We start from the raw sequence: 13,815 nt of genomic DNA on the forward strand, positions 1-13,815 counted from the left end.
TGCCCACTTCGTCAGCACCTGCTCTCATATAAAACTCTAGGTAAGTTCAATGTCCTTGATTTTTTTAAATGTGCATTAGAGCTGTTCTTAACAGGAATCTAGCCTGGGCTCTGCCACTGTGTGACTTTAGGCAAGTTCCTTCATCTCTCTGTGCCATGGGGCCCTCATTTTTACAAGGTGGATGAACTAGACCTAGGTTCTAACCTCAAGTTCCATGGATGGATTTTAGATATGCATGAACCCCTTTAAAAATTGGGTAACGCTGGTTGCATCCCTGAAGGGAACTAGGTGGCCGAGGGGCCACTTGTAGAAAGGAAACCTTACGGTTGTACGGTATTCCCCTTTGCATCTTTTGAATTTTGAACCAAAGGAATATATTACCTATTCAATATAAGTACATAAAATTAAAAAGGAAAGAAAATGTATGCAAGTCCATGTGTGTGGGGGGCACCTGTACTTTCTGAGGAAGTATCCATCATTTTCACCAAATTTTTCTAAGGTCAGAGGACCCCAGAAAGGTTTAAAAAGCATTTCACCAGATGCCCTTAAGGGTCATTCCCTGTCCCAATTTCCTGGATTTGACAAAGTGTAAGAGAAAACAAAAGTGAATTTCAGTCCTCGTTACATCAATAGCCTGGGCTGGGTGAATGTGAAAATGAACCGTCAAAGCACATTTAAAAACATATGTGTTCGCGCCCATGTGAGCAGGGCGGGTTCAGATGTGAATGCTGGACTTGACATGGTGAGCTGTCCTCACTGGTGGATCTCCCATTTTGCAACCTTCAGAGATCAAGGTCAAAAAATGTTGACTGTTGAATTAAGTCCTCTTTGCCCCACCCCTGTGCCCACTCAAAGAAACATCCGGCTTAGGTTAGCTGCACAAACGATGCCTATAAATAAAAGCAATATGGATTTTTAAATGTTGTCCACTTTGGCTCGGAGTGGGAAGAGAATGCGAAGGAGGAAATAGAGGTGGGGAGATCCAGGGTGAACTGCAGATGAAAGAAGACTAGCTCATCAGAGATCTCCATCTGAATCTCTGAAACCCACAAGAATCTTCCTGTACTGGAGAGGAAATTGCTTCCTGGGTGTGCAATGTGGAAAGTGTCAGGGTAGGGGAAATCTAGCTGAGGGATCAAAGCAAGACTGGTTAAGGCAACCAAGCTAGCAGCGGAATGGGTCAGCGCAAAGAGAAAGGTCACACAGCTCCAAAAAAAAAGAAGGGGGAGCTGCCATTTAACGACGGCTCCTGGTACTGGTAAACTTTAATTAACTGCACCATTATAATTCACTTCCACTCAACCCGTGCTCTCCCTCTTACCCCCTCCCTCCTTCCTTTCCCCCAGGTCTCATCAAGGCAGGTTTCCTTAGTGAAACCTAACTGGCCGCCTGTGCTGGATGCTTCATTATTACAGCTCTGCCTCTCCTGCTAATAATGCACCCAGCAACAAGAGGGAGCAAACTACAGTTCTCAGCTCTTCATGACAGGCCCCATTCCTACCCATGTGCACTAAATCAAGGATCCCATAATCCTAAAAGTTCCCGAAAGTAATACAAGAGCAATGAAGAGGCAGTGGAAGGCCGGCAGGAGCGGATGCGCACGCAGAGGCAGGTGACAGGGCCAACTCCCACTTGGATCCACCGGACGGTACTCACCGGGTTCGCACCTGGACCGGTCATCCACACATCCAAGTCGACGTGCGCAGCTCAATGCTGTGGCTGCACCCACCATGCCTTCATCCACTGGTGGTTAAATTACACCCGTGACGCTCTATCCCTGTATTCCCAGGCTGCTGAGCTTCACCCATTTTATGGGTGTGTGCAGTGGGCGTGGGGGTTGGGAGCACCTCAGAGGATCTTCCAGGCGAAACATGCTTGGTTTTTATTAATGAGCTGATGAGAAAAGCCAACCCAGACCTTTAAGTGAAATGTGTGATTGGTAGCCAGGCGAGAATAGGTTTTAGAATTAACTCTTCCTACAGTCTGCTATGCGTTATCACCCCCAAGTTAATTACCCCTGAGGATGAAAATAGGTTTCATGACTCATAAGCACCAATACAACGCTTGGCAGCGGATGAAAATGTAAGGACACATTTGCAGGAAGCTGACACGCACATCTATTTATATGTGGGGAGATTCTTGATGAAGTGAGACAGGTACCTCCCGGGTACCAGGATTAAGAGGCTGCAGCAGATACGCCAACTGCCATTTATTCACACCTCCAAACACACATACACACACACGCACGCACACACACGCACACAAACACAGAGTCATGGTTTCCACTACTTCAGTGATGGTGGTGGCAAAGCAGGAACAGAAACTGAAAGCATGTTGTTAACAGCAAGTCTGAACACCAACCCAACCTCCACCTCGGTGTTCTGGGCTAACCAGTGACTTGTTTTTCCCCAAACTCACCTGCTCCTTTATTCCCTATTCCTCTGGCCTTGTGCGGACAGTCCTGGCCCAGCTTGCCTCCACCAGGAATGGGGTGTGGCCAGGAATGGATTTCTGATAGGATCTGGGGCTGTGTTTTGCTTCCTCCCTCCCCATTTCCTACTCCCCTTCCATTTGCCTCCCAGGAAAGTACAAGGTTCAAACCAGGTTTGTTTGCCTTCCCTCAGAGCTCTGGGAGGGCTCCAGAGCCCTAAAGGACATTCCAGTCCCATCCCCATCCCTCTGTACCTCACAAATGCCACCAAAAAGTCAACTAGATGAATAATCGCATTTCTTCACCAGTGGGGACGGGTTCTATTTGGTGTCATAAGCGATTGTTCCCCAGGAACACGGTTTGGGACTCTCTCTTCCCCACTCTCCACAACCAGCTAAGTGTCCTGCCTTTTGAAATTATTATCCAAAAAGGAAGGGAAAGAAAAAAACGTCACAAATGAGGTGAAACTGCTCCTCCGATGCACGAACTGGAAGCTGCTGGGAACTCAGTCCTGAGAACATGGATTTGTTTCCCACTTCCCACACCCCTCCTACCTCCACTGCTGGCTCCCAGCTCTGTGACATGTTTGCTTTAAATGTGCAATAACAGTGATTTCTGCCACATCTAGGAGGCAAAGCACCCCGGTTTTGTCCTGTTTCCCCCACCCCACATGCATTAAGTCACAGCTGCACTGAGTATCAGCATATACTCAGGGCCACAGGGAGAGGCACCAAAAAAGCATTCCTGACAATGCTATTTGCAGCTGGGGTGCTCGTCAGGGGAAAACAGAGATGCTGAAGAGTAAACAGAAATCGCTTAGTCAGCAACTGTCCTGCCCCAGAGAGGTGAGTGTAAATAGTCTGGTACTGAAGGGGAGGGGCAGTCAGCCAGCACAGGGCCTTCTACAGATGCCACCTCTGAGGGCTTTCAAAGGCACCAGCATTTGTGTTCTACGGTGGAAGTAGGGAGGGTGTCCCCCATGTTGGAGCTGTGTGGTCTTAGCCCTAGAAAAACACACTTGCTGACTCGGGGCAGAATTAATATCAATTGAATTTATTACAAGTTACTAAGCTCCAAGGCACATTACAGTGTTCTGTTAACTACAGAAATGTATAAAGGACAAACAGAGCAGATTCTCCATGTCTAGCATTTCGCTCTACTGTTCAAAAGCATCCGTGCATCAATAAAGCAAAAACAAAACAACACGTGAAGATCCAACACGTTCAGGTCAGTAGAAACAAACCAAAACGTTTTCCCTCACAAACTTGCAACAAAAAACACCCACCCACCCCAACACCCCCCTTACCATTTTGCAAAGGAAACAAAAACAAAACAAAATAAAGTGAAGACTTCAACACTTGGGGCTGTTCAGAAATGAAGCTCTCACCATTTTATAGCATGATTTTTTTTTTTTTTAGGCAGCAACACTGGCCTTGGCAAAAAAAAAGTCATTTTCTTTTGTGTTTTTCTTTCTTTCAGTGAGTGCATAACAATTACAAAAATACACACCAGCAGCAGTCGTTGCTAAAGGCTATTAATTCTGTACCTAGGCAAACACTCTGCCACCAATAAATGCTAAGGAATATGATGCAGATGACGAAACCAATATTATACTGCTTAACACAAACCAGCTTATCCTTCAAATGAAGAAGTTACATACCTTTGTTTCAAAATATAGAAACATACGACGAAAATAATGTCTATACATAAGACTAACTTTTTGCAGTTTGTTATATTCACAATTCTACACCTTGGGAGTGAGGGAAGAGAGGGTCGATGTGGGTGGGGGAGGGGCCCTCTGGACGGGAGAGGAGCTGGTCTGGGGCTAAGGAAGTGGCTGTCTTGTGGTTCAAGGGTCTCTCTCCTTTTTCACTTTAACATCCCCAGCTAAGATCGTCGCGATTTCGCCCTGCATGAAGGCCCAAGGTACATTCGACCCAACCAGGGGGCATTTCTCTCCGCTGGGGCAGTACACCTCGCCGGTCGCCCCCTGGGCCTTGATACTCTCTCTAGAGCAAGGGAAGCAGAATTTGTGGCTGGGAACAGAGGGGCACTGAACGAAATGCGTGTCCTCCAAACGTTCGTGGCAAATGGTACAGCAAAGGGGCCCGCTGTTGGCCATAGGGGAATCCGGAATGTTTTGGGGGTGCACTTGGTCCATGCCCGGGTGGGTGCTAGGCGGCGGGGGCGCCACCTGTAAATTCAGGTCCCCGTTCCGTGATGCCAAGCGGCGCTGCCCGGGTACGGAGGCCGGCGACACCGGGCTGCTGCTGTTGCGCCGTGCAGACGCAGTGGTGGAGTGCACAGAACTGCCATCCTTAGGCGAGTGCGCCGTGCCCAGTGTGTCTGCCACCGACATGAGGGCGGCCATGGGCGACGGACCGTTCTGAGGGGCTGACTCGGGCGGGGTGGTCCGGTTGGAATGGGGTCCCAGGGGTGGGGGCGGCGGAGGCGGACCCCCTGCCGCATGCCCCGGCGCTGCAAAGCCTCCGGCCGACATGGTAAGCTTTAGTGCCTCGCTCTGGTTCGCCATCCACTGCTGCCTCTGCTGCTCCTCGCCCAGCTTCAGCGCGCCCTCGGCGGAGTCCGGGGGCTCGGGGGACGCCTTTCTCTTGCGCAGGCTGGCAGCTGCGCCCCGGCCCGAGGGGGCGGCGGGCGGCAGGGCCCCGGTCCCCGGGGGCGCGCTAGGGGCGCGGCTTAGACTCACCAGAGCCGTGGGCAGCATGGGGCAGCTGGCGTCCAGGTAGGGCTGGGGCAGCATGTCGGCGCCGGGCACGCCCTCCTTGAAGAAGCGCACGGCCTCGGGCAGCAGGTCTCCAAGTAGACGCCAGTCCCCGGAGCCGTGTTTCTTCTCATACTCCAGATACTTGAAGCCGGAAGAGAGACCCCGACCGAAGTCCTTCATACAGTCCTGGTACATCTGCTTGGCCACACCAGATGCGCTAGAATACACGTTGCCCGAGCCCGTGGGGTACTCTATAAACAGCTTCAACTCGTAGTCCATACCAGGCTTGGAGACGGCGTCGAAGGCGAAGACGCGGCCCAGCAGCGAGTGGTCCTTCTTAAAACGCACCTCGTAAGGCGTACAGCCGGCCAGCGTGAGCAGCGTGTCGCGGACCATCTTGGGCTTGTTGGCCCACTCCTCCGCGCGGTTGCGTAGGCTCTCACTTAGCTCAGCCAGGGCTTCGGCGTTACGCTGCTTCTCCTTCAGCTCGCGCTCCTGGTCAGTGCTCGACACGGAGCCGGGCCTTTTGCCACCAGCACCCCCGCCCACCTCGGCCACCGACGACGAGGTCGAAGATGACGAGGAGGACGACGCGGCCGATACGCCTGGGCCGCCCCCGAGACAAGCTGGGCCCCCGGGGGCCCCGGGGGGCGCGGGCGTCGGGGGCCCACGGCTGCCCAGACCATGAGGCGGCGGTGGGGGCAGCACGGGGGCGCTGGCCGGGCCGTTAAGCAGCGTCTGCGGCAACAGGTTAGGGGGCACGGTAAGCTGGGGGCCTCCGCCACCCCCCGGGTTGGGCAGCCCTGTCACTAGTCCACCATGCGTCCCGCGCCGAGACGCCACCGACGCCGCCGCTGAAGACGAGTTGGGGCTCTGGCGGTTCAGCTCCGGGGGTCCCTCCTCCGGTGTGGGCTTGGGGAAGCCGTTGGGGCCCCCCAGACCGTTGGGCAGCCGCGCGGAGTGGCTGCTGCTTCCCAGGCTCACCGGTGGTGGAGGATATTCGAAGCGGCTGCGCTGTTCCACCGCGGCGGCGGCGGCGGCGGCAGCAGCAGCGGCTGCGCTCAGACCATAGCGCTCCAGGCCGGACGGGGCCGCCAGCACCGCAGGCTTGCTGGAACCATCGACGTGGTTGAGCTGTTGTTGCTGCTGTTGCTGCTGCTGTGCGGCGGCCGCTGCCGCCGCCGCCGCCGCCGCCGCCTCCTTAGCCGACAGGGCCACCGTCTTGACCCCGACGGGCGGCGGCGGCCCGGGGGAGCGGCCGTCCTGGAAGCAGCCGTGCGCCCGCTTCAGCTGACGCGCGGTCTCGATCACAAACTCGATGCGATCCGCGCCCTCGTAGTTGACGCAACCGCGGCATACGGGTTCCGAGAAGTCCCAGATCATGGCCCAGGGCATGCGGGGCAGGTCGCACAGGTAGCAAGATTGTCTCCGGGACGAGGACACCTGCGCCGCCGACATGATGCCGGCCCTCGGTAAGGTAGGCCCCCGCCCCGGCTGTCTCCGCGGCGCTTTCTCCTCCCGGAGGGCTGGCCGGCTGGGGAGGGAGTACGGCTGCGGGGGAAGGAGGGGGGGCGAGAAAGTTCTGCCCCAGGGGCTGGAGGAAGCGCGAGTCTCCACCGCCCGCGCAGCGCCTCGCTGCGGGGGCTCCACCGCCCGGGCAGCGGACGAGTTCAGCCCGCTCCTCGCCCCCACCTCCTACTGCGGCTGTTTCGTCGGGAGGGGAGCTCAGGCGCCTTCTTCCTGGTGTCGCAGACCCGGGCTGGAAGCTCCGGGCCCGGGGGGAGGGGGCGAGGGTGCCGGGTGCTGGCCGCCGTTGGTTCTTGGCCCCCTCCCCGGAGTGGCTGGTGCCTGGAAGCTCGAAAGGGGTTGTCTCTTCCTCTCCCCTGGGGGGGACCCCCTACGACCTGCGTCCTCTCCCCGCCAGGCTCTCTGGGACGAAGGGTAGAGGGTTCAGTGCCACCCGGTGCCCGAGTCCAATCTTGCTGAAGTCGCTGCTTCCCCGGACGACCGGGGGAGGGGTTGGCAGCCGAGAGAGGAGCTTCTCCCCTCTCAGCGTCGGCCGTTCCGCTGGCGTTAGCTGGGTTTGCACGGCCGGAGGGAGCCGCCGCGGCCACTGCTTCCAGGACGCACGAGAGCAGAGGAGAGGAGCGCACGCACGCAGGCTCCCGCCGCCCCCAGGCCTGGCGGGCGCCCGGGCCCCCGCGGCTGGCGGCGCTCACGTTGGCTGTAGGGCGCTCGCGCGGCGCCTCGACCCGGGTCGCATCCCTTCCCGCTCGCACTCGCCCGGAATGTGGGGTTGTGATTGTTACTCTACGTTCCGGAGGCGCGGCTCGGCGCTCCCGCTCGCGCTGCGGCTCGCGCTGTCCCGGGCTTGGCCGCGCGGGATGCCGCCCAGGCGGAGCGCTGACGTCACCGCCATGCTCTGCACCAGTTCTCCCCCCTCCCCTTTACACTTCCTCTGTGGAGCCCACTTGTTGCTCGGGAAAAGCGCATGCGCGGCAGGGCGCCCAGATTCCTCCCAGTCGGCCCCTCCTCCGTGCCTCCGCCCTCCCCTCCCCTCCCCCTTCGCTGTGTGTGTACAACAGCTGAGGCCCAGCGAGCTAATGCTGGAAGACCAGGGTTGGGGGTGGAAATTAAACAGACTATGACCTTTCCTTTCTCCGCCCGGCTTTCCCAAGTTAAAACGCGTTTGAAAACCACAAGCGTCGTTTCCGATCCCGCTCCCCACCCCACTCCGAGCAGTGAATTTAAATGTCCCGTTTCAAGATTTTCGCTGTGAATTTCATAAGGGTATTACCCATTACATCTGCAATCAAACCTCCCCCCCCCAGCCCCGGTATGAACGTCACATTCATTGCTACCACTGATGCCGAAGCACCTGCAAAATTAGCTGTTTTCCAGTCTTTCAGAAACTGCCTTTTCGCTTTGTTTTTGTGCCCTGGTCTCGGAACCTGAGCTTCAGCGACGGAGCTAAATGAATTCAGGGTGAGATACCCCTCCCCCAAGCCGTACTCTAAAAATTTTGGCTGAATGTCTAAAGAAGCTACGAGCACCCGGAGGCCTTTAAGGAAAACAGTCTACTGGCTGCGCACAGCTGCATTTGGGGGCAGGGAGGGGGAGGTGCTGGAGAGACCAAACAGGTGAGTGGTTTCTTCGGGATTGATAAAAGAAGGTGGGGGCAGCATTTAATAATGTTGATATATCTTTGTAAAGCACAGCCACAGTTTTCAAAGTTCTTTCTTGTGTGCTGTGATTTCATCCCATAGTGCCCCAGATGGCTGAGCAAGGCCCTGCTCTCTTTTCCGTTACAAGATCACCTCTCGTCACTAGTGTTTATTGCAGAACAGATATGTTGGTCAAAGGGCTAGCTGGGGCATTTCAACTGATTCTTCCAAGTATTGGGCCTGCTTTTTTTTTTTTTTTTCCATGAAGATTGAGCTAATCCTGGGCGAGGCTGGAGAGGGGTGGCAGTATAATGGAATTTCAGGTTCTGGAGTCTGGCACACTAGGTTGGAATTTCCTCTCTGTCACTTACTGGCTTTGTGACCTCGAGCTAGTTACTTACCCTGACATGATCTCTGTTTTCCACCTGTAAAATGGGATCAGAGCTCCCAACTTATTAGGACTGTTTGAGATTCCATTTTGTTTCTTGTTGTAACAGGAGGCAACTCACTGAGACTTGCTGTGGGCCAGGCACTGCTAGGTGGTTTACTTGCATCATCATTAAACTCAGTATTATTTGCAAGGTAGATTCTATTATTAACTCTGATTTACAAGCTCAGAAAACAGGGAGGTTAAATAACTTGCCCAGGGTCACACAGCCATTAGAGACAGAACTGGGATCTGAATCTAGTAAGTGTGCTTTTTTTTTTTTTGCGGTACGCAGGCCCCTCACTGCTGTGGCCTCTCCTGTTGCGGAGCACAGGCTCTGGATGCGCAGGCTCAGCGGCCATGCTTGCGGGCCCAGCCGCTCTGCGGCATGTGGGATCCTCCTGGACCCCGGCACGAACCCGCGTCCCCTGCATCGGCAGGCGGACTCTCAACCACTGCGCCACCGGGGAAGCCCAGTAAGTCTGCTTTGAATGTTGCCTTGACAAGCTTAAGTTCCCAGAGGTGGTTTGGGGTGCTCAAATTTTCCATCAGCGCCCCCCCATTTGTTACAAAACATACAATCTCACGTAAAGTGCTATGCAATTACATCTTCATAACCAACCCCCATGCTCCCCTTCCAAACAGATTGTGCCATTGAATTTTTCCATATACAGAAGTTGTGGATCTGCCACTGCCACAGACTGTAGCATAAATATGCCGTACAGTGTGTAGAACACAGTGTCAGGTTCACAGGAAGCCATCGGTAAGCGTTGGTTATTATTAGTGTTGATATTAATGTTGATACTATTGCTGGTTAACGTGTGGAAGTACTTTGCAAGTTGCATAGAATGTAAGGATCCCTACTCATCACTACTATTACTAGTAATTATAATAAAGTTCAGTTGAAGCAACAAGAAGTATTTTATTTATTTAGTTGCACCGGTTCTATATTTGCAGCATGCGGGCTACATAGTTGTGGCATGCAAACTCCCAGTTGCAGCATGCATGTGGGATCTAGGTCCCAGACGGGGGATCGAACCCAGGCCCCCTGCATTAGGAGTGTGGAGTCTTCTCCACTGCACCACCAGGGAAGTAAGTCCCAAGAAGTATTTATTTTTATTTTGACACTTGACCTTCAGAACCTGTTTTCCGCATCCAGCCCTCCCAAGCACCCCTATTTCCCACTCATTCTGGGGCCCTAGGTGCAAAAGAAGGTGAGTTTTTAAGGATACGGAGAAAGGGGGAAGGAAGAGCCCTAGGGAGCCCCTCTTTCATCTCAAAGCAGCCAGATTTCAGTTTTTGCAAAACAGTGAGCTCACTGTGCACTCCCCAACAATAATAAACTTTATCTGGCCGGCTGGCTCCCGGCAGTGATTCCTCTGTAAAGAGCTGCTGGGAGCATTGCCTCACCCTCCCAGACGTCAACCCTCCCCACACCACAGCTACCCTGGAGTGAGTCAAAACATAGGGCTAGGAAATGGAGTGACATTCCCACCAGCCTGGGGCTTGAGGCTGCTTAGCTTTGGCTTGGCTGGTTAATGTTTCTTTATATTAATATTTATTCAGTCTGTCCCTTTATTAAACCAGAAATACTGAAGAAAGCAACTTAGCCCCAACGCTCTAGCCAGGCTGCTAGAGGAAGCAAGTCGGATTCGGTGTCATAGTGTTATACTTGGTATGCATACACATATGTCTCCATCTCCTTGTCTGTCTCTTGTCTTTGCTGTTACTAAAGGAGATATATATACACACACACACACACACACACACACACACACATACATGCTGGGTGTCTTCAGACACACAGTTAGAAATAAACATGCATTTAAACAAACTTCCATTACAGTCTCATAATCCTTTAATTTAAAAGACACAGCTCTCTGGATATCCTTCCCCCTCAAAGAATCACCATCACTTGTGGTGATAAATTTCTTCTTAACTGCTTGTCTGAGATGGCTCCGTTTGGGGATGTGTCAGGGACTGTGAGAGGCAAGAACACCAATATTTGGGAGATAAATTTCCCTTGGAGAATTCCATGTGACAATACTGCGTCCACAATGGGAAGTAACTGAGCAAGGTGGGGGGGGGAGGGGGGCTTCAACCTAAGACACCAGGTGGAGAGACCCACAGATGGGACTGAACGCTGGCGGTGGGGTCTGGGGACTGGCAGAGTCAGGGATCAATCTGGCGCAGGGGGAATGCCTGCAATCTTCCCGAAGTTCCTTCCAACAGTTGCTCTCTCCACCCCCCACTCAGCTTGCCATCTGAGCTGGCATTCTCGGAGGACCCAGCTTTAAACTGGAGCAAAAGGTCAGCTCTCCACTTGGCCTTTCCGGAGGCCACAGCCCAGCGTTAGGGGTGAGAAGGTTGCAGCGGGCTCACGCACCTCGAAGCTCCCTGCAGTCTCCCTCCTGTCCTCCTGCAGCCAGCTGGCTCGGCCTTCGAGGAGGCCAGGCTTGAACCTCGCGTCACCCCACTGCAACGTGTGGGCCAAGCTCTCAGGCAGGAGAAAGGCCTTTTTTGGTAACGCTTAAGCCCGCAGTAAGCAGGACCCGGTTCTTCGGCCCGCTAGAGACGCCTCGAAGTAGATGAAAACAAACGTGTGGGCTGGGCCCTCCTCTGGCCTCTGCCAGGGCCCCCATCCCCACGCCAGGAACCCCCCGGGCGCTGTGGGCGTGGAGGAATCAAGTCAGCACTGTGATTTACACATTTACTCCCAGGCCGCTTCCGTGGCGGAAGTATTTGCCTTTTCCTAAAGGATTAATTCTGGTATTAAAAAAAAAAAAGGATTAATTTAGGCCAGGGCATACGGTTACGCAAGAGCCACTAGATAGTGAAATCCCAGGAACAACGTGATTCGCTAAGAACCCCCGGGGAGGGGAGGCTGCGCCGCCCGCCAGGACCTGCCCAGCCTGGGGCGCGCGGGCAGCCGGGCGCTCCGTGCAAAATTGGGTGGAAGGGAAAGGAGGACGTAGCGGTTGGTGCTGGCACAGCGGCCGCTGCGAGCGATCAGATCTCCGACTGCTTTCTTCCTGAAGGGGCGGGGAGCAGGGAAGAGAAGAAAGGCGGGGGGAGTCGCGTCTGGTTCCTGCTTTCCCCGCTTCCTCTCCTAGCCAGCGTGCCAGGGCACGGGGGAGCCCAGCGCTGTCCTCAGCAAAAGCCGGTGTGTTTTTTCAAGTTCAAAAGTAAAGGAACCCTGGAATGAGTCTCCCAGGGACCAGGCCTAGCGGGGAAAAAAGGGAAAGCGCCAGACAGGGGTGCTATTCACCGACCCGTTTGGGTTGAAACAAACACCCACACCCCAAGAAGTGTGGTAATCGGGAAGGACTTGGAGGGCGAGAGTAGGCGGAGAGGCTGGCGGGTGGCCGTCAAGGCCACAGGTGCTCACACCCTCAGACCCTCCCGCCCCACCCCGCATGCGCCTGGGCCTCAGCAGAGAGCCAGAGTGCCAGCGGGTTCCTACCGGCCCCGCACCAGAGCTGGGGATTTCCACCGCCCGGCTTCGGAGACCCGTCGCCGCCGGCGCTTTCCTGCTGGGGCCGCCAGAAGGCGAGGCCTCGGAGCGGGAAGCCCTCCCTGCTGCCTCACTGTCCCTCGGTCAAGTCAGGTACAGGCGGGTAGCCATCACTGCTGTCCCTGGTTGGGGCGGATGGGCCAGAATCGCCAAGTATTTTGACTTGCCTTTCTTAGATGGGCGGTTCAACTCGAAACCCAGGAGACAGGGAGGAAAAGAGGGCGCTTAGCATTGAGTACATATTTACATTATGTTGTTCAGCTTAGACTTGGCCGACCCTAAATAGCTGTGTGACCTTGAGCAAATCACTTGGACTTCTATTTCTTAGTCTGTAAAATGGGAATAATTGCACTGCCTCATTGGTCTGTGTGGAAGATAAATATTATAATGTACTCAATAAAATGGAAGAGATTATGAACAATATAATGACCAACATTTGTCTAGAGCTCCGAAGGGCATTCCCAGACATTATCTCACCAGTCTGCACACCAGCCCTGTGAGGTAGGTGTTACTTTCATCACCCTCCTGTATAGGTGAGGAAGGCAGGTCCAGAGCTAGTCCAGAGTTGTTGGAAACCAAGTTCTCTGGCTCTAAACTCAGCGTTCCTTCTTCTGTTCCACGGTGCTAGCCTTTTGGGGGGTGGGAGTGGAGGTGGGGGGTGTCCTAGCTGTCTGTAAGGAACTACAAGAAAGTAAAACTCACACAGGAGTAGCAAGTGAAGAATGCCACTACTGTCCTAGTAGATGTGAGATTATGCATAAATTAGCACCAGTTTGGGGGGAGTTAAAATCAGTCACCATTCAGCTTTGAGCAAAATTGTGTAGCTATGATTCCCTGGCATCCCCTGAGAGCTTCCTGGGTTTTCTATACCCTGGACTTAGGCGGAGGTGATGGAGGAAAATGTGAAGCTCTAGAACATAGCAAAGCATCTAGGAACTTACTGAGTTACCCTTACTGAGGATAGCTACGTTTTGGAGGACCCCAGGCTACATGATGAAAGGGAAGGAAGGAAGTGGAGAAGGTGCACTTTATGGTGGAAGTAGCCTCTTTCCAAAACCACAGATCACATCACACAAGTAACAAACTTTAGTTCTCAACGAATTCAGGTCATACTGACTATGCACTCACACAATAGGTACCGTCCTGTACTTGGGCTGGGGGCCACTTGACTATGGCAGACTACCCCTCAAAGCACTTCTAGCCTAGGAGAGGCATATACCCTGACAGTCAAGCCTGGCCTAGGTATCACTGGAGCCAGAAATCAAGGGAATAAGATAGACCTCAACCCTGACCCATCTAGAGGACCACCATCTAGATAACCTGAATTTCCCTCTCTGGCCAGACCCAGAGGATCCACGCCTGATGTGTCCCTATGAGTGTGAAGCTATTCTCATCACTTACATTTTGTTTCAAAGCTGAAACTTGGGTGCCAGATGGCCTGGTGGGTTTCCATTTCCCAGCTCCTAATCTTGTGCCCTTCTGTTTGCCATTCATTAGGTTATTCAACTATTTAATTAGAGAGCACTTTCTCTCTCAGTCATAGGGATCTAATGA

General features: G+C 53.8%; 2 protein-coding genes across 2 annotated transcripts in view; one reads left to right on the forward strand and one right to left on the reverse strand.

Annotated features, from left to right (window-relative positions):
- Window positions 1-3,463: 3,463 nt before the first annotated feature.
- Window positions 3,464-6,647, reverse strand: IRF2BPL (interferon regulatory factor 2 binding protein like). Its single transcript, XM_032620062.1, has one exon. The coding sequence runs from the start codon at window positions 6,612-6,614 to the stop codon at window positions 4,281-4,283; it is 2,334 nt and encodes a 777-aa protein (XP_032475953.1). The 5' UTR covers window positions 6,615-6,647; the 3' UTR covers window positions 3,464-4,280.
- CIPC (CLOCK interacting pacemaker) overlaps window positions 6,610-13,815 on the forward strand; it is a 72,193-nt gene continuing 64,987 nt past the window's right edge. The window contains exon 1 of the mRNA XM_032620098.1: window positions 6,610-6,628. The gene's annotated coding sequence lies outside the window, so the exon portion shown is untranslated. The remainder of the gene's footprint in view (window positions 6,629-13,815) is intronic.

This window comes from Phocoena sinus, chromosome 2, assembly GCF_008692025.1.
Source record: "Phocoena sinus isolate mPhoSin1 chromosome 2, mPhoSin1.pri, whole genome shotgun sequence".
Taxonomy (NCBI): domain Eukaryota; kingdom Metazoa; phylum Chordata; class Mammalia; order Artiodactyla; family Phocoenidae; genus Phocoena; species Phocoena sinus.